This window comes from Daphnia magna, unplaced genomic scaffold (assembly GCF_020631705.1).
Source record: "Daphnia magna isolate NIES unplaced genomic scaffold, ASM2063170v1.1 Dm_contigs021, whole genome shotgun sequence".
Lineage (NCBI taxonomy): Eukaryota > Metazoa > Arthropoda > Branchiopoda > Diplostraca > Daphniidae > Daphnia > Daphnia magna.
Genome location: NW_025533118.1, coordinates 1721738 through 1748364, shown reverse-complemented (window position 1 = coordinate 1748364; position 26627 = coordinate 1721738). Strand labels below are relative to the sequence as shown.

The following is a 26627-nucleotide window of genomic DNA, read 5'->3' as shown; positions in this document are numbered from 1 at the left end:
GATTTCGATATGAATTCTTTAACGTAGATCAAATAAAAAAATAGCACGAGAAAGTTGGTTATCTGAGCTTTCTTTTACAATTTTTTCGGTGTCAAAATATGAAAAATTAAAGAAACCAGAGAAGAAATAAAAAAAATTGTACATACTAGCCCCACCCTCCCCTACTGACCATTCTGTTTTCTTCAACCGATGTTGATTTTAGGTCGGTTCACATCGTAAATGCGTTATCAGTTACATGAGATTGGTCCATGGTTGGAAAAATATTGGAATGTGGTTTTCCAAAAACCAAATCAATTCCATCCTGGGCCATTCTTAGAAAGTCGAGTTTTAACGATGCATGTATCCCGCTACTAAACCAATGTCGATACAATTTCGAACCTTTGCTGTTGTTCGATATCGACTAGCCAATAATAATCCAATGTCAAAAACCCAAATTTCAACGATTTATATATCCCAATATTTATCCAATATCAATACAATTTCGAATTTTTGATGCTGTTCGATATCGAAATGCCAATAGTACCCCTAAGTCAGAAACCCAAGTTTAAACGATATATATATCCATGTACAAATCCAATGTTGGTACAATTAAAAATTTTTGCTCTTGTTCGATATCGAAATGCCAATAGTACCCCAAAGTAAGAAACCCAAGTTTAAACGATATATATATCCATGTACAAATCCAATGTTGGTACAATTTCAAATTTTTGCTCTTTTTCGATATCGAAATGCCAATAGTACCCCAAAGTAAGAAACCCAAGTTTAAACGATATATATATTCATGTACAAATCCAAGGTTGGTACAATTTCAAATTTTTGCTCTTGTTCGATATCGAAATGCCAATAGTACCCCAAAATCAGAAACCCAAGTTTAAACGATATTTATATATCCATATACTAATCCAATTTTGGCACAATTTCAAATTTTTGTTCTTGTTCGATATTGATTAGCCAACAGTAAACCAATGTCAGAAATCGATGTTTATCTCCCGATACTAATCTAATGTTGAAATAATTTCGAATTTTTGCTGTTGATCGATATCAATTTGACAATACTAAACCAAAATTAGTAAAAAAAGATTAAATGATCTATATATTCCGATACTAATCCAATGTCGATACAATTTCGAATTTATGTTATTGTTCGATATATACCCGGGCAGGAAACAGCATTCGCCAAAATTAAGCCGATGTTCGTATAGGCTTGGATTGATGCACAGAAATACAAGCTTTCTATTGGCAAGCCAATGCTCGGCCAATGATGGAATTCTGCACCTATATCAGTTATCGAATGATGAGACTAGGTAACACTAACATCGTAGGACCTATGTTAAAAATTCCTCGCTAAAATTAAACCCGGTTCCAAAAACCAGTTCCAAAAACAGGGTTTTGCCGTTCCCCGACTTCTACCCCAAAACTATACATATATACATACATACCAATAATATTATCGTTAAACAACAACAAAAATTCGTATCGCATCGACATTGGGTTGGTATCGTGGTATAAAGATCGTTTAATCTTGTTTGTCCAATATTGGCTTATAATTGGCTAATCGATATCGATCAAGAGAAAAAAATTGAAATTATACCAACATTGGATTAGTATATGGATAAATAAATCGTTTAAACTTCGGTTTCTGACTTTGGGATACTGTTGGCATTTCGATATCGAACAAGAGCAAAAATTTGAAATTGTACCAACATTGGATTTGTATATTGATATATAAATCATTTAAACTTGGGTTTTTGACTTTGAAATACTATTGAACTTTCGATATCGAACAAGAGCAAAAATTTAAAATTGTACCAACATTGGATTTGTATATGGATTTATATATTGTTTAAACTTGGATTTCTAACTTTGGGGTACTATTGGCATTTTAATATCGAACAAGAGCAACAATTTGAAATTATACCAACATTGGATTTGTACATGGATATATATATCGTTTAAACTTGGGTTTCTGACTTTAGGGTACTATTGGCATTTCGATATCGAACAAAAGCAAAATTTTTAAATTGTACCAACATTGGATTAGTATATGGATATATATATCGTTTAAACTTGAATTTCTGACTTTGGGGCACCATTGGCATTTCGATATCGAACAGCATCAAAAATTCGAACTTGTATTGACATTGGATAAATATTGGGATATATACATCGTTGAAATTTGGGTTTCGGACATTGGATTATTATTGGCTAGTCGATATCGAACAACAGCAAAGGTTCGAAATTGTATCGACATTGGTTTAGTAGCGGGATACATGCATCGTTAAAACTCAACTTTCTAAGAATGGCCCAGGATGGAATTGAGTTGGTTTTTGAAAAACCACATTCCAATATATTTCCAACCATGGACCAATCTCATGTAACTTATAACGCATTTACGACGTGAACCGACCTAAAATCAACATCGGATTAAGAATGGTCAGTATTGTTTCCTACCCGGGCTAGTGAAACAGTAGTGTGTATTAGTAATACTGATATTGAAACAAAGAAAAAAATACGCCCACTTAGTGTTACTTTTATTTTACAGCGTTCACTATAGTAAAATAATAGTTTACTTGGCTACATTATAATTTTATTGTAGTGCAATGTAGTACTTTTTTACCTGGGTTACCTCTGTCTGACGCTGGAAAAAGTACACGCGAGGTATGATACCGTTAAAGCTCTGTCTCCACTACTTCAGCTACGTACACGTGGTTGTGATCTGACGTCTTGTGGTAGTTCTTAGTCGTGTCAACTGTGCGATTTCTGTGATAACAGGATCAGGGACAACTACTTGAGCGCTGCCACTGCTGCTCAAGTCGTGATTGCTAGGCAACAAAGGGGTTACGGGACGTGACCTCGATGTTGCTGCGATTCTTGTTGATGCATTATTGGCTGCTTAAAGTGCTGTATCATGCTGAATGCTGCTTGGACTAAGTAGTTATATGAACAGGCTAACTTCATAAACGATATTCGGTCGACTAGTCCACTAGGTACTTTGTGATGATCAGAGCTAGGGCTTTCATGTAATTACATATTTTTTTACTGGCTCTAAACTTATGCAAACTTAGAAATGTCGGCATTTCACATCAAGGCGTTGCGAAAGCCGATGTTTTTATTTTACATATATATGCATATATCCGATTATTTATTTTAAGACCATATTATAGGGAGGAGCGGGGCTATTCCGGACGGGGGCTATTCCGGACAACGGTCTTATCAACCTGTTATAAATCAATTACGGAAATAATTTTTTACCAAGTGATGCATAACCATGTGAGGTATTGGTATGCCAAGTTTGGTAAAAAAATAATAATTAGTTTTAGAGTTATTTAAGAAAATGTTGTTTTTCCAAAACAATTTTTTTTTCTTTTCGGCTTTAATTGTTATTTTGAACATTACAAAAATTAAAAATCTAGTTAAACTATATATTACTGAATAGCCCATTTAATTTTCTTTTAAAGTGTAAACTTTTTTTTTGTTTTGTTTTCTCGTTGATTCACAATTAACGAAAATGTATATGTTATGTTGACGGGGTTATTCCGGACGGCAAAAAGTGTGATTTTTTGGCCTGCTAAGCCCCTTTTTTTGGGTGGAGCCTTATTTTGCTTTTAACAAGAAACGTGATGCGGAATATTCCGCAATTGACAAACAATCTTGATGATTGATTGACGATTCTGATTGACAAGTCTTCTCAAATTGTGTTGAACAAATTGATTTGTGTATTACACATATAATTAGACGAGCTCATTTGTGAAAGATGGCACAGTGGCCTATTTCTAGCTCACAGAAAGAGGAACGAATTGATTTTTCTTCAAAGTTTCGTGAAAAGCCAGTTACATTTTGGTTGTCAAAAGTTTACGTCAACGAACATCGCTACAAGGATACTTAATTTTATTTATTTATATTCATATGCATACTTTTAAACCATCACGTTCATATTGTGGCAGGTTTCATGGAAAAGGAGTAATATCTTCATATGTTGGTACTCAACGAACCAATATACCAAATAATGTTTCCGTGGTAGGTTGCATCTCACAACCAAATGATGATGGATGCAATCTTATTCGTCAAGTTCAAACCAGGATTGACTCACAACAGTATATTAGTTTTCTCTTGGAGGTGATGTCATCATATCCAAAAGTGGAGCCCATTACAGTTGTTCACAATAAGTAGGCCTATTGTTTATATGAAAACTTAATGTTCATTTCCTATGTAACAATTCTTATCATTTTAGATATCCAGTTTATAGCAGTCTCAAAGTAACTAAATGGATCGGAGATAATCCAAGAATGTCTGTTTTGGATAGCTGGCCACCAGCTAGTGGTGATTTGATGCCAATTGATTCAGTGTTCTCAGAAATTTTGACAGACTTCGACGAACAAGAAATGCGTGTTCACAGTGAAAAAGCTCTTTATGAAGAAATCAGAACCACATTTGTTTCTTTAACTGAAAAAGATGGTTATGTAAAGTCTCTTATTTCCAAAATCCCAATTAAGTTGCAAACGATTGTTTTGAAGAAAGGTGATTCACTTTGATTCACCGATTAAGTAAACTGCATTGAAACATTGATTTCTTGATCAGGGAAATAAAAACACAAGAGAGGTTCAATCGATTAATTGTGTTGTATTGAAACCTTATTTGGTATACTTATCAAGAAAACAAACACGAAGACATGGTTAACGACCACATACATTACGCATTCTATTTTGCTTTACTGCTCGAGTTATTCTTTCCCTTCTTGGGACAACTGGACTATTACGTGGTTCACTGGGAAGGTCCTCTTCTTCTTCCACTAGATTGATTGATGACACATTTTCCTTATCGTACCGTAGCACTCTGGAGGTTCTTTTCCTTCCCTGTTGCGGATTCGAAACTGCAGGTGTAGTTTCGAAGTAGGGGAGGGTGGGGCTAGTTGGTACAATTTTTTTAATTTCTTCTCTGGTTTCTTTAATTTTTCATATTTTGACACCCAAAAAATTGTAAAAGAAAGCTCAGATAACCAGCTTTCTCGTGCTATTTTTTAATTTGATCTACGTTGAAGAATTCATATCGAAATCAACGTTCAAAAAGCTAAAAAAAATTTGCCTACATGCCCCACTAACGGGGTAAGTTGGCAGTGGTAGTGGGGTAAGTTGGCCCCATGTATTTCAAATACGGATTTCAGTGAAATGTTGATGTTGTAAACAAACTAGAATAACATTACAATAAAAAAAAATCCTATAGTTATTTTAGAGTGGGAAACTCAGAAATAAGTTGTGATAACTTACATAAAGATTAATAGCCTTAAATGCAAAAAATAAAAAATAATATACATAATTCAGGCAAACATTTCACAGGTGAACATCGTATCAAGTGAAACACCTAAAATGTGCCAAATTTTGTCCTCTAATGCATACCACTGTTCACCATAAGTCATATCTATAGCAAACATTCGACTTACAATTCCCCGACATTTTGACAGGTCATGTACTATACATATGCATGTATAATGCCTATGCCGACATTCCCCATGTGCAATGTATCAACTTGCCCCAACCCGGGGTTTGTTTTTAAAAAAATTTTTATTACTCCTTTATAATTGATTAAAGCAAATCCATTGTTACAGTTCAATAGAGGACAGAATTTTCTATAAAACAAATATTTTTTAAAAATTATATGCATACCAAGAAAAGATAAAATTGATGAATACCAAGCACGCAACTATTGTGGATTTGACGCAAAAAAATTCATTATTTTCTATTTCCTAAACTATTTGGGATAAATTTATAAAACTTTGCACAAATGTGCGCACGATAAACATCTTTGACTATGAATTATATCAATAAAACCTCTTTCACACAATTCTTCTAAATTAGGAATTGCAAACTTGCCCTCCTGCCAACTAGCCCCACTCTCCCCTATTGATCCTGAAAATTATATAATTAATTCAGTTAACAAAGAAGTGCATCATTGGTTTAAAAAATATAACAAACAAAAATTTTGATTACCTCTTCCACACTGTGTACTTTGTTTGATTTCCTTTTTCCTTCAGCTGCTTTTGCTTTTGTTGCTTTGGCTATCTTCCGATTCTCTGCTGCTTTTAGCTTCCGCTCCTTTTCTTCATGTTCCTCTCGAATTTGTTTTATTTCTGGAGAGCTGGTCAAACATCGTGATGCCCCAAGTCGTTTATTATGATTGGAATTTCTTGGGCCATTTTGTGTTACTTGTGGCAATTGCAGAAAATCGTGTGGACGAAAAGAGTGAGGCTCGCGAAATTTTACTGGAGTAGTTAGCAGCTGTTGGGGGCTGAGCTGGTTAGTCAAACTTGCAGTAGGAGAAGCCATATCATTAATTGTTGAGGGTGACCCAGTTGGCGTTGTTCTTTCATGTTCCGTCTGAATAATTGGCGTAGAACTAGATGACCTAATTTCAGAAGAAGGACCTGCTTGTAGCTGAGCAACAGGGGAAACGCTGATTGGACTCAACGTCAACTGTCCAGCTGATGAAACTGTCAATAAATAATTACTCTTTGGAGGTTCTTGGGTTGCCACTGTGGTATGCTGGGCAGCTATAGAAGATGGCATCTCAAATCGCAATGTTTGGTTTACTATTACATGCAAAAAGGGATATTACTTTAATAACGTTGATTGTTATTAGAATACATTTAAATAACTTACCTGAGATGGGAAGATGCTGGATAGCATTACAGATAGTTAAACCATTTTGACGAGAATTAACCTCAGTTGGCGCTGTAGGTATAATGTGGTAAAGTCGACATTAATTTATGAACATAGGAGTAAATGTAATGAAAACACTTACATACCTGGCAAATCAGTTACGATAGAAGGAGCATACATGCTGTCAGGAATGGCATTACGATTAAAAGGGAATAAGCCTGTTGCCTTGAACCCTTTCTTGATATTTTTCTCAGTAAATGCACGTTGCAGAGCAGGTTTTGAAAGAAGAGGGATTTCATAAATTGAAATGCGTTGACCTGGATGTTCCCTCATCCAACCCGAGTGACTATCTGCAAGATTGGACTTAAATGGACCAAAGGTAGTTCTGTCCAATGGCTGTGAAGCATGAGAAGTGTGAGGGGGCAATGTTTGAAGAATTATGCCATTTTCTTTGGCGAAAATACAAATGGAATAACCCATATGGCTGATGTGGTTATCGAGGAACAACAATATAGGCTTTTCTTTAGTAGGCCTACTTTGAACTTGGGAATGAAAATGTTTCAGAGCGATCAAAAAGTTTTCCTCTGTCATCCATCCTGAAGAGTGGGCTAATGCAATAAAGCCTTCTGGTAAGTTTTTCATTTTCTCACTCACTTTCTTACGTGGGAATACAAAAACACCACCGAATAACTTTCCAGAAGCATTTACGAAGGGCAACATTGTCACGTTTACACCTCTTTCTTGAGAAGTCATTTGATAAACCTGAAATTATGAAATTCATATTATTATGTTCATATTTAGAAATCATAACACAAATTTCACCAAAAATTATACCTGGTGAGTGCCTTTTTGTGCAATAATTTTTGCTGGTTCAACTACAGTTGTGTTATTAGTCTCATCTGTATTGAAAACGGAATCTGCATCAAACTTGTGTTTTTCATATAGCTCATCCACCTACAAGAAATTTCAAAGATTAAGTAAAAAAGAAACTATTGAAAGAAATTAATCTAAATACCTGGTCGTAAAAGTTGCTCATTACAACTTTGTTTAAAGCAGCTGCCCTAGCCTGGCTTGTTGCTTCAGGTTTACGAATTGATAGCCTCTTGTTTCGTTTTAGAAAACTACTAAACCAATCTTTTCCAGCTGTTTTCTTATGCAGCCAAGTTGGAGGGACCGGGATACCATTAAAAACAGCATAAGAGTACACGAGAAGTTTCAGTTTTTTTGGGGTCAAGCCATGGCTTCTTAGTTGTGATACAATCAAGTAATCAGTCAAGTCTTGCTCGTGTTCTGGTTTCAGCACTTGCAGATGGTGAAATGTTGGTTTAATTTTGGTATCAGGTGGTAGGTTTGAAAAGTCTGGAAACCGTTTCGAATAAGCAAACAGTGTGCTTTTTGGTATACCACTTGTTAAAGCAACTTCTCTTAATGATTTACCACTAGTTTTAATCAAAAGTAATGCAGAAACTATCTCAGCATCAGTAGGTGGTGGTTTAGCCTTTTTTCTCTTGTAGACACGAACCATTTTTACAACGAAATTATGGAATAGTTTTTACACAGAATATTTAAAGAACCCGCCGTTTTTAAACTAGAACGTCTGTTACCATAGGCTCCTCCCTTCTTTTGCGGGTTCGGCTAAACAAACTGCAGAAAAAGGGAAAACAAACCTCTACTATACTGTATTTCATTTCATTTCATTTCTTTGAATTTCTTTACTATAAAGTAACATAAAAGGTACACCATCAAAACGGAAATGAAATTTCGGTTCGATTGGTATATTTATACGTAATAAATATTGGCTAAAATTATTTTAAATATATATATTCTTCAACTGTCCGAAAAAGCCCCTTCGGTTGGGTAAAACCGGACAAAAAGGCAATGAAACTAAAATGTTTATATTTAAGCCATTTATCACCAGAAAGAAATTGTAAAATAAGTTTTTAAAAGTAGAAAACCTAGGCTACATTTTGGTACAAAAACAATTACTTATATTTGCTTGTATTTAAATAAATGTCAACTAGAACACAGTTGGCAAAATTTTGTCCGAAATAGCCCCGCTCCCCCCTATTTCATTTCATTTCATTTCTTTGAATTTCTTTACTATAAAGTAACATAAAAGGTACACCATCAAAACGGAAATGAAATTTCGGTTCGATTGGTATATTTATACGTAATAAATATTGGCTAAAATTATTTTAAATATATATACTCTTCAACTGTCCGAAAAAGCCCCTTCGGTTGGGTAAAACCGGACAAAAAGGCAATGAAACTAAAATGTTTATATTTAAGCCATTTATCACCAGAAAGAAATTCTAAAATAAGTTTTTAAAAGTAGAAAACCTAAACTACATTTTGGTACAAAAACAATTACTTATATTTGCTTGTATTTAAATAAATGTCAACTAGAACACAGTTGGCAAAATTTTGTCCGAAATAGCCCCGCTCCCCCCTATACATAATAAATAGTGGATCAACCCCATATAGGGGTAAGTTGGCTCTTTTTTGAAGCGGATAGTTGGCTCAAGTTATTTCAGTGTGATGAAACTGAATTTTTCGTATTGTTTCTTCTTTAGCATAAGAAATGAGGAATTAGGAATTATATTTGAAAAACGAACTATGCTTCAGCATCTCCCGACCTTATTGGAAGGGCCATTAAGTTGGCAAAAGAAGAAAACCAAAAAATGTCTAAGGCATTTATTATTAAAAATAAAGACGAAATCTGCATTGAGTGTGGCGCTGACTATTCTTCCAGCAGTGTTGGATAGATACAGTGCACTGGAATCTGCTATCAATGGTCATGCGAAACATGTGAAGAAAATGTCGACGATTACTTGTGTGTTTCGTGTGCTAATGTGAAATTACTTGGAGCAACTTGCCCCGTTGATATGGGCAACCTGCCCCGGAGACAGGGTAAGTTGCCCATTTAAGGTGTCCCAATAAAACATTTTTTTTCATCATGATCTCGTTATTTATTGAATTTTCGTGTCTCAAGCAATTTTATAGATATGGTGTTAATTAATATTATAAATATAAGTTTGTCTCATTTTGATGAAAAGTAAAGGCTTGAGACGCAATTAACACAAAAGTGAGCCAAGTAGCCCCGGTCTTCCCTACCAAAATATCCAACAACTATTCTGAAAACAACTAATACTCCGATCAGGAGTAGTAATTTTCACCACTTTTCACTAAAGAAGAGTCTATTGGCAAAGTTTAAAAAAGGCATGATAAACAAAGAATCAATTGTAATCAAAATTCGATTAAATGTTGAAGGGACTCAAATTTTCAAAACTAACTCAATTGACTTGTGGCCGATACTTGCTAGAATAATTAAGTCGCTTGATGCCATGCCAGTTGTCATCAGCGTTTTTGTTGGCAATTAGGTCGCAAATGAGTATATTCCTGGTAGGGGGGACCTGGGCTGATTAGTACTTTTTTTATCGCCATATCTCGACTTTTACTAAAGATATCTGAAATATTTCTGTTGTCAACGATAGACAACTATGTTTTCTATCTCCTGAATTTTTTTTATTTTTATTTGTTTAAAATTGGCGGAGATAAAAAAAAATATAGTGTAAACCCGCGTTCTTGGAAAACCCGAAAATAGTGGGGTTGAATGGACCCTCGTTGGTTTTGAATAAAAAAATCTGTCATTCTTTTAATATACAATTTTAAAAAATCATGTATTGTACTTTAGTACTAAATTCTAAATAAAAGTATCACTTTATGTGTAAAAAGTTACATATCTCTGCTTTCTTGTTAAATTATCGTAATGGGGTTGATTGGTTGATGGAGGATGGTTCTATTAATTATCGATTACTTTAAAAGAAAGAACCTCCCATTAAAAAAAACCAGGAGCAATCTGCATTCTGAACATGGCCTTCGTGAAAAACGGCATTCCAATTGTTAAGAAAAAAATTCACCATTCGTTTATCAATTGATACATTTTATTTTCAACCAAACGTCTATTCAGCTCCTCCCATAACACCTCCCCTTCAGTTCAGCGAACACGGCCAAACAACCCCTTAGTTGTCAGGGCCAACTTACCCCAAATTTCTTTGCAAATAAACTTAAAGTTTCTAGAGAAATAGGACACTCAGTAGAATTAAGATTAGTGTAGAAAAATGTAGAATAATATTTTCTACAAGTGTTACTATTTTTTATTTTTTTACTTACACTAAAAAACTATCTTAAAAATAAAAATAAAAAATTTATCAATTTCAGATACCTGTTTCTAAATTTTGTTCTTACTAAACAACAAAGGCCTTTTAACTAACAAAAATTCATCCCCCAAGTTTTTTGGCATTGGCAATAAGCAAGTGCAAAAAAAAATTTTTTTTAAACAAATGGTTTTTGAATAATATAAAAAACCATGCAACCCCAAAGTCAAAGTAGCCCCGGTCTCCCCTACATGGAGCTAGGAAACTAGAAATAACTGTTTGAATATTTGTTTCTGTTTTAGATGTTTTTCTTTTCTACGTGGACTAAATTAATAGATTAGACATCTTATACTGAAATTTTCATGATTTTTATTTCACAGCTGTATACATGAATTTATGACAATCCGTATGTTTTTGCTAATAAAGAGAAAACAACAAATGAATTGTATTGGCCATCCTCAGATGGAATGAATGATGGAACAATAAAACCTTTGCAACGAATCGCAGATATTGGCCAAACATTAAGACTTCCCAGCTGCTTCACAACATGAATTCCAAGCTGCCTGGATTTCACAGGGAGAAGATACAAATCGTCGTATGATTCAAATTTCCTTCCAATAATTATAATTTGATGATGACGCTTAATGAAATTTTCTACAAGCGCGATTGACATGTCGTGAAGATACACACAATTGTCAGGCTTTTTACTACTCAATATCCAAGTTTTTAACTTTGCTCTTTTGAACTGCTTTTCTGTCCGCATATTAGGAAGGAGGGGCCCAGAAAAGTGTTCATCTTCAAGAACCATTAAATTTTGGTTTTCCATGTATGGCTCAACAAGACTAGCCATTTCCAGCTCACTTAAGCGTTTTACAATCTGCTGAAATGGTTTTGCACTTTTGCGAACAAGATTCTTGATAATTTGTAAATAATTTTCAAACGGATATGCGCTAAACGAATCCACATGACCAAAATTTGCTACATCTACAGTTAAATGTATCAGGTTATGTACATTAGCTGATACAAATTGCTGGCCATATTATGTAACAGATTGCGCAACAAACTTTTTTAAGAGTTGGGAACAATAATCAGTCACTTCTGGTTTAACGCATTCTTGCTAATTTGAAAGCAATACCATCGCAACATGAAAAGGAAAAAATGGTCATACAAATTGTTCGGTAAAATATGACGTAACAAGACTGGTCCTAATCTCAGTTTGATCATCCTAAAGCAAGTGCTTTTCCATTTGTCCAAAAGTTCTAATGCTCCAAGCTTTCGAGGAAAATACTTGGGTATGAAAGAGCGAATACATTCAATTCTTTCAGCCAAACGACCTCTTTGCACCCGAGACAATTTTACATTATGATCTTTTCCACGGGTTCAAGAAACAAATAGCTTTCTATTTACCCCGAGATCTGTTAAATGCATCGGATCTACGGGAACATGAAACCCTAGATCAAGATTAAGTTCTTCAAGTAAAGAATCTCCTTCATGGTGATGTTCTGGTTGTGACTTGTTCCTAAAGGATTGATCGGTTCTCGGAAGCGCGTCAAGTTGCGGATATGTTACATGTCCTTATCTTGCATTATTTACCATAGGATTATAGAATGAACCTTTTGTTTCACACTTTGGACATCCAAAATAGGCATTGTGGGACATGACTTTCGTAATAAACGATCGAGCTGGCAAATCGCAGATGAAGGCTGCAACTGACACTTTTATTTTTGACTCTCGGAAGACAACCTCATCAGATTCCAATAGGATGGCTTCAGTAATGAAATCTCACAAATAATCATTTACAAATTTCGGCTTGGTACTTCCGTGATAGATCCCAACTACAAATGGGCTGGAAGCTCTGAATCCACGAATGGCGACTAAAATTGGCCAAAATTGGCTGTTACTACTTTTTGCAAGCGGAATACCATCAATGTTGACGAACAGTTTAATGTTATCCGGAACATTTTCAAGATTTAAACGATAAAGAGAACGTAAAATGCCTACTCTTAAGCAGAAGTGAAAATAACTGCCTGGATGGACTTCCTTTGTAGTTACATTGCGGACAGTTGTTAAAAGGGCTCGATAATCGTTGGGTAAAAAAGCCAATTCATTGCAGGTTTTCAATAAAATGAGCAACTTGTTGTTGTGTGCTGGTGAGATTCCACATTCAATGACCCATTTTGTCAAATCACGTTTCAATTCTTTTTTTTTTTTTGCTTTTCTTCATTGTTGTCAACTTCCTCCTCAAGCCAATCATAATCAGACTGGTCATGAACACCTCCGAAATTAGATACGTCTTTATCAGTAGCACTAGGCACATCATACGAATCACTGTCACATACTGCTTCTTGGTCTGAAATGTTATCGCTGTCATTAGCATCGACCAGTGATTGAAGGTCTACGTCACTGGAATCAGCGCCATTATTCATGTGATGGCCGTTTAAATTGATTTCTGCTCCATGGAGTTTATGGGCTTCTTAAATTCGGTCAACTGCATCTTCCTTGGGTAAAAAAAAAAAAAAAATTTAAATATGTCATTATTATTGGTATACAGTGCCGGTCCAGTTATAGAACCGGCCTGTGCGCGGTTCTATAACTGAATGGTTCTATAACCAAGCACCCGATCTTAGTGCCACCTATCGTCGGTTCTTTCATCCGTCAAACTTTGACGGTCTTAGAATAGAAACTTAAAAAGGTTTTTAATATATGTGTAATATAGTCTATGACTATGAATGGTGAGATAATAGTGTATCTTCATTGGTGGGGGACCATCCACAGAGGAAGTGGTTTGATGAACTAGTAGAACTGTTGTCATAACAGAAGGAAAAAGAAATTAGAGTTGGTAGAAGGACTGGAATGGAACAAGGTGCTAGAAGATAAGAATGATTAAAGGAAGCTATTGTATTCTATTGTATTTGGTATGAATAATTTTACCGCCTATTATTATTGTATTTGGTATGAATAACTTTAACGCCTATTATTATTAGTTGGGTCATTGAACCGATGTACAACATTGACTAAAAAGATAAAACCCATTACAGTAATATTTTTTTGCATGTTTTAAAAGGCATAACCCGTTCATTCCCGCCATAGAAAATCGATATAGTTCATAATACGGCCAACGGTGGCGCTGAAACACGGCAAAGAAAAATCGGTTCGATAACCGAGCCGGTTCCATAGCTAGGCGGTTCTACACAGCGGCGACAAAATACTTAATTTTTGATACTTAAAAAAGGCCAGCCTACTAGATTTTTTTTGGTACTTAATTTCTATAAAATACTTAATTCTAATAGGCTACTGAAAAATTCAGTAACTTGAGTTAAATTTTTGGAAAAAAGTGTTAGACGTGCTAGGAATTAAACCATTGACCTTTAGATTCCCTGTCTTATACTCTACCGGTGCGCCACATCAGTTGTTAATTGTACAACTAATTTAGCTAAAAATAGTCATAAAAAAGAAAAAGTGATTGAAAATTTTCGGAAAATTTTTTGATACATTTACAAACATGTGATTTTGCAGCTAACCAGCTAAAGTTTTTAATACATTGAAAAGTAATGATCATACAAAATGTATTTCATATAATTTAAGTGGCATATATTTCAGAAATTAAAGAAAATTAACATAAACAAATTTTAAGCGTAGTTCAAAAACCCAGAAATCCCATAAAATAAATAACTGATTTGTAGTTATAATTAGTAACTTAGTTCAGGCAACCTGTCATGAGATGGGCTTGTGTTTGCCAAAAAATAGTTAGCCTTATTGCTAAATTTAAGTTTGGTTCCTAAAGATTAACACATGGTTTTGAGAACGAAGAAGTTTTAGTCACCGATACTTGTGAAAAGGTGATGTTACCAAATATAGGGTTTTTGTAAAATTGTCATTGCATATTAGACCTAGTCTACCTCGAGACCATTATTTAACAGTGCAGTCGATGCATTTCATATGATTAAAATGACTGATTGTATATGTTGACTTGAAATCTAAACCTGACCGATTGGGCACTTTCAAAGATTTGCCAGTTGTTAAACCAAGGTGACATCAGTTTGCCAAATTATTGTAATAATAAGTATTAATAGCCAAAGTCCTAATATAATTGTATAATATCCTTTTAAAATATTAATTAATCCTAATTTAAAGATTGTTAGTTAATCGTAATAAGCATATATACATCAGTAATTCAGTATGCTACGCAGGATACTTTAATATTTTAAATACTTAAAAAGCATTTTGTCATACTTAAAAAAAATTTTCAATGCTTAAAATCGATAGGATAGGTATGAAATTGGGTTTCAGTAGGGGAATCAAAATTTTAAGTATCTTTTTTCAAAATCAGGTATCATTTAAGGATACTTAATTTTTTCAGTAGCTTTTTCCTACTGAAAGACCCTTAATTAAGTATTCAGTCGCTGCTGTGTATAACTGGACCGGCACTGTACTTAACACGCGTATTTGCATTTCAGCTTATTGATAAAGACTTCAATCAAGTGTTACGCATTCACTGGAATTCTCACACAAGCCAACTTAGCTGCGGTATAACTTACAAGAATTGCATGCTGATGATTCGCTGCATCAAAATGTGGTGGCACCATACAAGCAGCTGCGTTTTGATTTCGATCGGTATCCTGTAAACAAAATGCATTTTTATTACGTAAAACCTAATAACCAACCATATTGTAATATTACCATTGCATTCGCAGTACGAGGCAGTGGACGAAATTGTCTACGTTGTTGCCTCTCACCAACAAAATCTTGAGTTGCTCTTTGTTTCGGCATCATATATTACAATGTATGTTGAATGAGGTAAGGTATGCAAAGTAAACGAGAGCACAAACCCTGAAAAAAAATGAAAAATAAAATATATTAGCTGATAAGTGATAACATAAGAGTGCTCATAGATAAAATGATAAACAAGATAATATATTACTTTATTTGCCTCTATTGAAAAGTTGCTGCTTTGTGTCTTGTTGTATTAGTTATTATCCATGGAAAAGCACAGAGATCAAAATAAGTAATCCGTTAAAACAATTCGATTTGCACAAAAAATTATAGGGGCCACGTTGAAAATATTCCACAGCAGACTTCATTTTTACAGAAACGAACAGAATTGAAATGAGTAAGGTCTAAATTGAGTCTCAAAGTTGCCGTTTACCTACCTTTTGGTTACTTATAATAAAAATTCGAAAAATTAATTAAGTAAATCTCAAAATTAAAGTTTTTTCGATTGGGAAATCTAGTTATACAAATTAGATATATAAATTTTGAATTGTTTAAGGGTATTATAATGGCAACCCAATGTGCACTGCGAAATCAGCCAAATTCCCTTCTTCTTCAGCCTTCACAATTTTTGACCATATATATCAGCCACGCGACTTGAAGTTTCACTACGAATATTTTTTGGGTTTGGGAAATCAGACGGTAATTTTAGAAGTGCGTTTATCATTAAGTTTTGATGTTTCTCTGCAGAAGTTGCTACAAAAAATATGGTTGCTATATTTAAAGACGTGATGGTAATATTGTGTATCACTTTTATATAGCTACCGTGGACGAAGAGAAAGGGAAAACGTTTTTGATTGTTGACGCTTGGTTATTGACTGACCAAAGTGATATACATCGCTGTGTAATATCCAGTGTGTGGTGTAGAAAAAATAGGGAATTTGTCTATTGGCCATACCACATTGACAAGCTCGACAAACTTGGACTGTACAAAATGGTTAGAAAGCATTCTGTAGCCGATGAGGAGAAATGGGAGATGTACCAAATCAACATAAAGCAGACATATGTTAATAACACCATAACAGCAACAAATTTTTTTTCGTACATTAATATAATTTTTTAAATTATAGATGACTTGGACAAAGCTTATGCTGCACTTGAACTGTATTTCAAACGCATTGAACTTCCTGACTTAGGCAAAGTTCCTGTTCCACAAAATTCGGATATCCCATCTTCTGATAATGAAATATTGGGAGGTGGACGTAGCAGTCGAATCAGGAAACAAAAGGAAGTTTTCAGCCCCCCTCAACCTTCACGGCGTTCCAGGATAGTTGTTGAGCCCAATTCACCAGTACTAACACGTGCTACGCAGAGTAGAGTCACTTATCCGAAGAAGCTATCGTCAAAGGAAGCAGCCGAGGGCAGCAGGGACATAATTTCAAATCCTAGTCCGCCCTTAAATCTGGATATCATGTTATCGACGAAGACCGACAACCGTAATGAGAGCAATAAAAACACTAGCATTTCTGCTAGTAATAATTTTTTTCATGCTAAAAAACACTCATGTTGATTCTCACACCAACCTTTTTAGAATTTAATGGAGCCACTGTGGAGCGGCCCAATGCGCAATGTAGAAAAAGAAATGCAGAGATCCCGGTGGCCAACACTTACGTCGTTGCAAAGCTGGGAAATGGAAATGCATCATCGACGGGTACACCAATAACGTTCTAAGAATTATATTTTAAAAAGATTATGCTTTTCGAATGTATGAGGACGACCAAATGGATGACGATACACAGCAGCGGCTCCCTACTTATTGTTTCCTACTTAAGAGGTGCCAGGATCTCTTACATGGCTTTGGATACTTAAATTCCGCCAATACTTACACGAGATTTCCTACTAAAAAAACCTGTTTCATGTAAGAATGTTGTAAGTAGTTAAGTAGGCTCAATAAAGGGTCTAGCCAACTTAAAATTCATTCGCACACTTTTTTTTCTATAGGGCAATCATATAATCTTTAGTCAAAAATTCAGCAAATGACTTCTATCATATCGAAATTTGTTGTGGTTATTAAGGTATATCCATAAATGGGGTTCAGAAATGAAAAAAAAGCCGTATACCACGGGGTTCGAACATCAGACCTTTTGAATCGTATACGATGCTTTACCACTGAGCTACACTTGATGAGATAATAGTTGCAAACATACCGCCATATACTATAAAGGTCTGTTGGGTGATTGTTGAGAAAATTTTTGGAAAAATTTTTAAGAAATCGTATCATTTGATTTTACGTGCTGAAATTCTGTAATCAAACACCACCGATTGATAAAATTTTTGAAGCTCATAGTTATAATTTGAATAAATTTATACTTATATTAATTTGATTAAATTAAATATCGTTTTCTTAGTTGAAATAGAAAAAGATAGAAAGAATAATGTTCAATTATCTACCGAAAATCATTACCTTTTTTAACAGTGTGCACTGTTAAGGAATACCGGGAAGTTTATAATGTTGCACAACATTATAAACTTCCCGGTATTCCTGTGATGGAATTTGATGTGTTCAAAAAAAGTTGATGGATTTTCAATTGACAGTTCATGAGTAGTGTTTGATCATCAAAATTCGTCAGTTACAAGATACTTGCAATTCTAACGACTTTGATTTAGTCAACCTGCTTCACTGTGAAAGGTACTTAACTAAAGAACTTATATGGTATATAAAGTACTTAAATTTAGGGAAACGATACTTAATTTTGATACAGCTTTTAAATGTAAGTATTAAAAATGGATAAAGTATGTTTCGCAAAACTTGAATAAAGATACTTAAATTAAAGCATACTTATTTCGAATGTTTCATACTTAAAATGCCATTTACCATCTTATTTATAAGTGGGATGGTAAGTGTAAGTAGCATAACCACATATAAGTATTTGCAATTTACAGTAAGTGACTTGGAAAACTCGTTTTAAGTAAGAAAATTGCAAATTTAGTAGATTTCCGACCTACTTAATCAATCAGTAGGAATTTCCTACTGTTTAAGTATCTGACTTCAATCGCTAATACGTTATTTTTATTGTTAGATACTATGTCCTTGGACTGGGAATTTGACTCCTTTAATAAAGAAAGTAGTGGACAAACAACAGCTTCAGGAATTCAAAAAGTTACGACAGTACGCAGCAGAACCGTCCACAGTAGGCTAACAATGTTATAAAAACATCTCATTGCGGAAATAAAATCTTAACATATTCTTACTTATTGATTTTTTAAATCGTTTGTTTTGCTTTCGTGTCTTCTAACGATAGATAATTTTTCCGACGATGAAGGTGCGAACAATAACAAACAAGAGAAATCGGAAATTCTTAAGATACTGAAGATGCAGCAACGACAAATTAATGCCATCGCCAAGGGCAGCGTTTATGACGCTGCTGAATCCAGTGCTGTTATGGAAGAGATGCTTCAACTTGATTCAATTAAGAAATATTTTGATTTTCAAGAAAACATCAAGCGAAAGGAACTTCAGTTAGATTTGGTAATTAAAAATCAATGCTTGAATACCATATACAGACTTACAGACTCGTGTCGTTTTTGTTTTTTCCCTTATTTAGATGAATGTTATAAGAAGAATAGGAGGGGCAAACCTTAAAGGTATAGTCAGAGGAGCGTTAGTCATGGTCCTTAGTGACAAGGTCGCTCGCAAGTTAAACTGGGAAGGCGGAATTAAGCAAAATCGTTCTGAAAAGTACAGATTTGGTGATTCACCTCTGCAAATTGCAATGTTTAGTAAATCTACAATTTGCATTTAATGTTTTTTATTAAAATCACTCTAGTCAGTAACATTTGAAATTCAGAAGCCATCAAATCCATTCCAGCCGTTCAGTTTTCGACCACATTTGAAATAAAGGCTATTGTGACGAAGTGGCTGAGCAAAGTTCCGGAGAAAGTCACAAATGCGGAAAAGAAACAAGAACGTATACGTCAACGTTAAATGCTTGCTTCCGTGCTTAAATGCTAGTCTTTGTTTTACTCAATTTGTTATTATATTTAAGAAGATGGACAAAGGAGTTTATTGTCCTCAAATTTTGATTTTTTAAATCTTGTCAATTTATTCTTTGAAATAAAGCCCTTTGGGCGCCTTCGGGATTTAAGGTTAGTTTAAGTTGTTATAGTTGTTAAATTAAAGCGAGAAACAACGATGTTTTCATTTCGACGAAAGAAATAGTGACATCTAGTTGTTTAATTTTGAATTAGAAAAAAGTACAAAGGTGCCATCTGTTTTCCAAATGTTGGAGCACCCCAAACAGTACAAATTGGCTGATTATTGACTTTGTTATATACCGCTTGCTTCCTGGATGTCCATAGAATATCCTTTGGACAATAAAGGAGAATGTCTCCTGGACATTCTCGTTTGAATATTCCTGGTGGGGATATATGCGTATTCCAGGGATATCCTTTGCATAAAAATCGGGATATTTTTTTTTTATATTTTAGGGATATGCGACGGATATACCTGTGCCGCCTGGGGATGCTCTTGCCAGGGGATTTCTTAAAGTAAAAACTGCGCATATAGGATATTTTGGCCGTGAGCGTTGCAATTAGAAAGGTGTTTATGAAAAGTGTATCACTGCACGACATTTCCTGAAGTTACTGGTGTTTCTCTGAGAACTAACGCGTTCTTCCGAGCTCAGTTAAACAGACAGCATCGTAAAGGTCGTAAAGGTCAGCCCATTACCAGATTTGAAAATCAACATGATATCTTGTTTGCCCCTGGACTACATGCACCTTGTTCTACTTCGTGTTTTCAAGCGCCTACTCACGATTTACAGGCCACTGGAGTAAGAAGCACTTGAAACACAAACTCGATACGCGGGAGAGAGCAAAATTGGAGAAAAGCTTTCGTCGGATTCAAATTTCATATCCAGTAGAATTTCATCGTGTAGTAACATCACTAAAACACGTCAAGCAACTCAAAGCCGTTGAATTGCGCGCCCTTCTTCTTTTTATTGGACCAGTCATATTTAAAGGAAGTTTGTCAACTGATGAGTACGAACACTTTCTGTATCTACATTTGGCAATAAGGATTCTTTTTGCTCAAAAATGTGCAAAACGAACTCGCATGCGGCCAAACAATGTTTGGAATATTTTGCTTTACAATTTGGGGAAATATACGTCAAGAATCACATGATTTACAACGTCGATTCCAATTCCATTGTTCATTTGGCAGATGATTGTGATATTCACGACCAGCTAGATTCTATTTCTGCTTTCCTTTTCGAAACTTTTATTGGAATGATAAATTACTTATCAGATCACCCAATAAAGTGCTTGCACAAGGGGTTAGGAGAATTTCAGAACATGAAAACATCTCAGAATAAGCTAAAACCATCAGGAAGTCATTGTTCAACCCTGAAAATCCAGTTGCCTGTGTGAGTATATTGAAACGTAGATACGTAGATACACCTATAATTCACATTTAAAACCCTTCCTTTCTAGAAGTAATTTAATTATAATTGGAGTTTAATGAGTAAGATAAATAGTTAGCTAGCAAGAATTACAAAAACAAAATAGCCTATAGGATCAATAAAACCGAAACGTGAGGATTCAGAAGTATTTTACAATATTTCCTATTACTTACTAATGATTCCTAGAGATTCATACTATTACGTGAATGTATTAGATAGTGGGAAGGACCTCTGACTGCGACGTGGGTGACCTTCATCTCCAAAAAAGAATAACGGAAATAGTAGAGTAACCACTAAAGTTCTGAAACCTGATTAAACAATGGATCATTTTGTGTAACTTTCCCTTAATATCCTTTGTTAATTTTTATCATTTTTTAAAAATTCGTTTCTGAAAACGTGGCCAAGGGCAAATGTCTAATAATCTAAAGGGAAAGTGAAGAGGAAGAAGACTATAGTGAAGATGAAAGCAGGCCCTCCTTTACCATAGGGCATGTATGGCAATTGCCGGGGGGGGGGAGGGGGGGGGCACGGCGCTTAGGGGGGCCACTTTAGGCAATTAAATTTTTTTGTTATTTTGTGTTGTGTATGCCTATAAACTGTAAAAGAATGAGCAAATCGTTTTGAAATTAATATTTTTTTTGTCTACTGCAAAAAAATGTTATGCACTAGACAAGTGGATTATCCACTTGTGGGTTAAAGGCAAGAGCATGTTGCATTGTTGCCCTGCCTGAGGGGAGGAAAGCCCAAAATAGGGTAGTCTTACTTGTCCAGACCAGACTGCCAGTCTAGCAGAGTGTCGATCATGGCTGACGAAGGGGTTTCTTCAGAAGTTCAGTGATTTAGTGTCTGAGTGTAGTAAAATGAGTGAAAATATTTAAAAAAGAAAATCAGGGTGTGCTCGTAGAAAAGAAAATGCACGGAAAAAAAAAGAATTGGACAACTTTCTTGCGTCCACGGGGAAAATTTTTAGTTTTTTAAAACCTGCAGACGTTGTGCTTCAGCAGCAGAACGATAGTGATGTTTCTACCAATGAAATTGATACCAGTGTAAGTCAAGAAAGTGACGTGGATGGTCAACTCACTTAACTGGGAGATGAGGATTATGAGGATTATTTGGATAATCTTTTATCGGCGAAAGCATCAGAGCCATGCAAAGACTTCACTGCGGTCGATATAGGTAATTGTAAACTTTTTACTGTATTATTTTAAATTTTGAATTCGATTTAGTACTCCTATTCTTAAATCCCTATTCCCAAAGGCGTAGTAATTACCTTAATTATATGCCCTGCTCGGCTGCTCCGTAATGCAAACGATCTCAATGGATTGATTCAATTTTGGGGTAGAACTATAGGGGAGGGTGGGGCTAGTTGGTACAATTTTTTTAATTTCTTCTCTGGTTTCTTTAATTTTTCATATTTTGACACCCAAAAAAAATGTAAAAGAAAGCTCAGATAACCAGCTTTCTCGTGCTATTTTTTAATTTGATCTACGTTGAAGAATTCATATCGAAATCTACGTTCAAAAAGCTAAAAAAAATTTGCCTACATGCCCCACTAACGGGGTAAGTTGGCAGTGGTAGTGGGGTAAGTTGGCCCCATGTATTTCAAATACGGATTTCAGTGAAATGTTGATGTTGTAAACAAACTAGAATAACATTACAATAAACAAAAATCCTATAGTTATTTTAGAGTGGGAAACTCAGAAATAAGTTGTGATAACTTACATAAAGATTAATAGCCTTAAATGCAAAAAATAAAAAATAATATACATAATTCAGGCAAAAATTTCACAGGTGAACATCGTATCAAGTGAAACACCTAAAATGTGCCAAATTTTGTCCTCTAATGCATACCACTGTTCACCATAAGTCATATCTATAGCAAACATTCGACTTACAATTCCCTGACATTTTGACAGGCCATGTACTATACATATGCATGTATAATGCCTATGCCGACATGCCCCATGTTGCAATGTATCAACTTGCCCCAACCCGGGGTTTGTTTTTAAAAAAATTTTTATTACTCCTTTATAATTGATTAAAGCAAATCCATTGTTACAGTTCAATAAAGGACAGAATTTTCTATAAAACTAACATTTTTTAAAAATTATATGCATACCAAGAAAAGATAAAATTGATGAATACCAAGCACGCAACTATTGTGGATTTGACGCAAAAAAATTCATTATTTTCTATTTCCTAAACTATTTGGGATAAATTTATAAAACTCGTGCGCACAAATGTGCGCACGATAAACATCTTTGACTATGAATTATTTCAATAAAACCTCTTTCACACAATTCTTCTAAATTAGGAATTGCAAACTTGCCCTCCTGCCAACTAGCCCCACTCTCCCCTACCTATATCATGCAGGCAGTTTTCAAGATCCGGAAACCACGTCATGTTCGGTTAATTTTTCTTGGGATCCGGCTGAATGGGAAAGGTGCAATCAAAGTTTAATTGATTATCTCTTTTTGAACCAAAGCATTACTAAGGTGCCCCCCAAAACTTTTCAGCTTCAATGAGAGAGGATGCCAAAGGACGAAGACGATTCACAAACCAAACAATGTTTTTACCGGAAGATAATCAATAACGAAGAACAATTCAGAGATTGGCTAATTTATTCAGCTGCAAATGGAAGTTTGTATTGTCTACCTTGCTTCTTTTTTGGAAAAACCAAAAGTAATCTAGCCTCATCTGTTGGATTCTGTAACCTGAAAAATTGCCATCAAAAGCTGAATAAGCACAAAGGCTTATCAGATCCTCGTAAGGCTATCACAACATTTTTTCTTCGTTAAGGGCCAAGCACGAATCGACAGTCAGTTTGTTACAACCTACTAATAACGAAACGATATCCCAAGAATGTGGACTATAACCTGGGAAGTGAATGCCTTCACTTCAAATCATTCTTTTCTTCAGTTCGTGAGTTTGAAGCCAACCAGCATCATAATGCCGAGGAGGAAAGCAGTCGAATCAAGAAACCAAATATTACGGCTTTACATCTGTTAAAATTCATAAAGGCCCGAAACCTGTCGTCCATTTTTCCAAACTTACAAACAATTCTCCGTATTCTTCTTTCCACTGCTGTTACTAATTGTTCTGGGGAAAGATCATTTTCTGTGCTTAAACGTGTGAAGAATGCTCACCGTTCCACAATGCAGCAGGTCCGTTTGTGTGCATTGTCTATTATTCAAATTGAAAGCGATATAGTCAAGTTGTTGGATATTGAGTCTATCATTGAACAGTTTTAGGGAAAAAAACTCGCAATAAACTTTAATCGTTTTGATAAAAATAACAATACAGAAATCTTTGAAAAATTGCCAATCAAGAAAAAAGCGCAACAAGATTTTTTCTTTTACTTGAGGTGAGGGAGGGGGGGCACACTGCGTCCCTGCCTAGGGGAAAAAAATCGCTAACACGGGTCTGGATGAAAGTGAAGATTAATAGTCATTTCAAGAAACAACTATAAGAGATATTTAAGAAAGTAGAATTATTTTCGAAGCCGGTGGAAGAAGTCAAACAGAAGTGTGTAGTAGATATTGATGACGATGACGCTGATTCAGAGGGTCTACTCAAAGAAGTGCAAAATACAACTGTAGAACTGGATATGCCAACATTAGTAGACGATGCTAGTAGAGCAGAAACGCCTATTCTATAGGTCGAAACATTGGTGTTTCATATTACGGAAGACGAACTAACAGGTAAATCTCCCTAGCCACCGAAGAGTAGGTTTAGGAATAAGACATAACCATTAATACCAATCAAGTCCGCTTATCCTTAATTACAGAGGCGCGCCAAAATAAGTATCGTAATGAGATTATTTCAATCCTTGCATGCCACGATTCTCGAAAGACTTCAACTTCTTCAGGGGTTACTTTTAATTTTCACGGGTATCAGTTGATGTGCAGGGGAAAGAAGAGTCACCTTCCATAAATACATTTCCCTTGCTCGAACAGTGATGTTAACGACAGAAGTCGTTAGGGATAAATGTAAATTTAATTTTTTGTTTTGTATGTCTGTATGTACAGTATCCTGCACAAAAATCCGAACACCGATTTAATTTTTTAAAGCCACCTATTGGTGGGGTAAAGGGTTTTTTTTTGGTTTGTTTTTCTTTAAGAGGGAGGGTAGACGGGGTGATGGACACATAGGGCAGGGTTGAGTAAGTCTATACATTTTTTTTATGCCTTAAGGTATAACGCTTTAAGGCAAGTAACAGGTCGGGACATTTTTGCAACCCTCAGGGTGGTGTGTTTTTTTAAACGACAGTTGGAAATGTTGGACTTAGGCTGTGTTATATTCTATACCCAAATAAATTAGATAGCTGCCTGTGCACAATGTTTTCAATACCGATGGCATATGTGTAGAAGCTCTGATTGCGACGCCGTAGATCAGTGTTCGATTCCCGATGCGGAATTGCGAAAACATTGGTATTGTTATAACATTCTTCATTCGAATTTGCTGGGAATATTAATTACTTCAAAACGAAGGAGTTTATTATTTGTTAAATTATAAAATAAAAAAAAAAAACATATTGCTCGATAAAAATTTGTTTCATATATAATCGAGAATTTCTCGTAAGGTATCCACAATTATTTAACACCTCATCTGGAATCGAACACCGATCCCCAGCATCACACTCAGAAACGCTACACCTACGCCATTGACAACGATGTAAATGTTCACAGGCAGCTGAAACATAAGCTAAATTGTTTCGGTAAGAAACATTACTAAGCCCAAGCCCTAAATTTCCAACTGTCGTTTAAAAAAAACACCACCCTGGGGGTTGCAAAAATGTCCCGACCTGTAATTTGCCTTAAAGCGTAATACCTTAAGGCACTTTTTTTAAATATCTAGACTTACCCAACCCTGCCCTGACGTGTCCATCACCCCGTCTACCCTCCCCCTTAAAGAAAAACAAACAAAAAACCCACTACCTTGCCAATAGGTGGCTTTAAAAAATTAAATCGGTGTTCGGATTTTTGTGCAGGATACTGTACGTGTGTGTGTGTGTTCGTGTCATTGCCGAGGGGCAGACAAGTCTGAACTTGTCTGACCTTGGCTAAACTAATACCCTTTCGTTTTGCTAATAGGTTACCCTCCCTTACACTTCCGCCAACCCATTTACACCTAAAGCTAATTGTTCACGTTAGCGCCCTTCTTCTGTTTTTCCCTTTTTCTGCATTTCCGCCGTAGTCGAAGACGGAAGGAGATTCGGCAACGAGGTCACTCTGATTCGTTTTCGTCATTGCTGCAGTCGCAACCTGTCACTCCAATTTTCGTCTTTTGTAAAACTCGTTCGTGTTTAATACAACGCAGCGTGGCTTAACATATGGATACGATACGATACGATAGCGTGGTTAACATATTGTGTAGACCCTACTGAACTTGTACAGTGGTAGAATACATCCCTACGAATCTGAAGGTTCGAGGTTTGAATCCTATAGACGTACGTACGTGTAAAGAAAAAACGATTAATATTCTGTTTATCAGTGTTCTGTCTAATATGGAAAAATTTGATTCGTTTTGTAAACAAATACGAATAAGCAGAACAAGCGAATACGAATAACAAATAACGAATAAAAATGACTTTTTATTCGCAAATACGAATAATATTCGAATAACGAATAAATTTTCAATTAGATATC

At 35.3% G+C, this 26627-nt stretch overlaps 3 protein-coding genes and 2 long non-coding RNA genes across 6 annotated transcripts; 3 read left to right on the top strand and 2 right to left on the bottom strand.

Moving 5' to 3' along the window:
* Positions 1-3969: 3969 nt before the first annotated feature.
* Positions 3970-4613, top strand: LOC123477393. Its single transcript, XM_045180726.1, has 2 exons — positions 3970-4166; positions 4232-4613. The coding sequence occupies exons 1-2, from the start codon at positions 4120-4122 to the stop codon at positions 4530-4532; spliced, it is 348 nt and encodes a 115-aa protein (XP_045036661.1). The 5' UTR covers positions 3970-4119; the 3' UTR covers positions 4533-4613.
* A 1234-nt stretch (positions 4614-5847) lies between these two features.
* LOC123477379 lies at positions 5848-8196 on the bottom strand. 2 transcript variants are annotated; one of them, XM_045180687.1, is made up of 6 exons: positions 7669-8196; positions 7488-7607; positions 6800-7415; positions 6654-6725; positions 5985-6583; positions 5850-5903 (listed from the first exon to the last, which is right to left on the bottom strand). In XM_045180687.1, the coding sequence occupies exons 1-6, from the start codon at positions 8176-8178 to the stop codon at positions 5895-5897; spliced, it is 1926 nt and encodes a 641-aa protein (XP_045036622.1). In that variant the 5' UTR covers positions 8179-8196; the 3' UTR covers positions 5850-5894. The 2 variants fall into 2 exon arrangements, with proteins under 2 accessions (XP_045036621.1, XP_045036622.1); XM_045180686.1 differs by having other exon boundaries at positions 5848-6583.
* Positions 8197-11162: 2966 nt separating this feature from the next.
* On the bottom strand, positions 11163-17237 carry LOC116935790. Its single transcript, XR_004401439.2, has 6 exons — positions 17104-17237; positions 16346-17037; positions 15732-16276; positions 15491-15640; positions 15349-15429; positions 11163-13308 (listed from the first exon to the last, which is right to left on the bottom strand). It is a non-coding gene; the product is annotated as an uncharacterized LOC116935790 (long non-coding RNA).
* On the top strand, positions 16884-17498 carry LOC123477380. The gene is made up of 2 exons (XR_006652577.1): positions 16884-17016; positions 17112-17498. It is a non-coding gene; the product is annotated as an uncharacterized LOC123477380 (long non-coding RNA).
* Positions 17499-18532: 1034 nt separating this feature from the next.
* On the top strand, positions 18533-19660 carry LOC116935789. Its single transcript, XM_045180688.1, has 3 exons — positions 18533-19049; positions 19126-19300; positions 19369-19660. Exons 1-3 carry the CDS (start codon positions 18894-18896, stop codon positions 19503-19505), a joined length of 468 nt encoding a protein of 155 aa, XP_045036623.1. The 5' UTR covers positions 18533-18893; the 3' UTR covers positions 19506-19660.
* Positions 19661-26627: the final 6967 nt, after the last annotated feature.

What these genes read in the sequence shown, in the direction of transcription:
- LOC116935789 (XM_045180688.1), top strand. Translation starts at nt 18,894, where the DNA reads ATGCAGCAACGACAAATTAATGCCATCGCCAAGGGCAGCGTTTATGAC. An exon ending in AGGAACTTCAGTTAGATTTG is followed by an intron (nt 19,050 to 19,125) that starts GTAATTAAAAAT and finishes TCCCTTATTTAG; the next exon opens with ATGAATGTTATAAGAAGAAT. An exon ending in TCTGCAAATTGCAATGTTTA is followed by an intron (nt 19,301 to 19,368) that starts GTAAATCTACAA and finishes TTTGAAATTCAG; the next exon opens with AAGCCATCAAATCCATTCCA.
- LOC123477379 (XM_045180686.1), bottom strand. Translation starts at nt 8,178, where the DNA reads ATGGTTCGTGTCTACAAGAGAAAAAAGGCTAAACCACCACCTACTGAT. An exon ending in TGAGCAACTTTTACGACCAG is followed by an intron (nt 7,608 to 7,668) that starts GTATTTAGATTA and finishes AATTTCTTGTAG; the next exon opens with GTGGATGAGCTATATGAAAA. An exon ending in CCAGCATCTTCCCATCTCAG is followed by an intron (nt 6,584 to 6,653) that starts GTAAGTTATTTA and finishes TGCATGTAATAG; the next exon opens with TAAACCAAACATTGCGATTT.
- LOC123477393 (XM_045180726.1), top strand. Translation starts at nt 4,120, where the DNA reads ATGTCATCATATCCAAAAGTGGAGCCCATTACAGTTGTTCACAATAA. An exon ending in ATTACAGTTGTTCACAATAA is followed by an intron (nt 4,167 to 4,231) that starts GTAGGCCTATTG and finishes TTATCATTTTAG; the next exon opens with ATATCCAGTTTATAGCAGTC.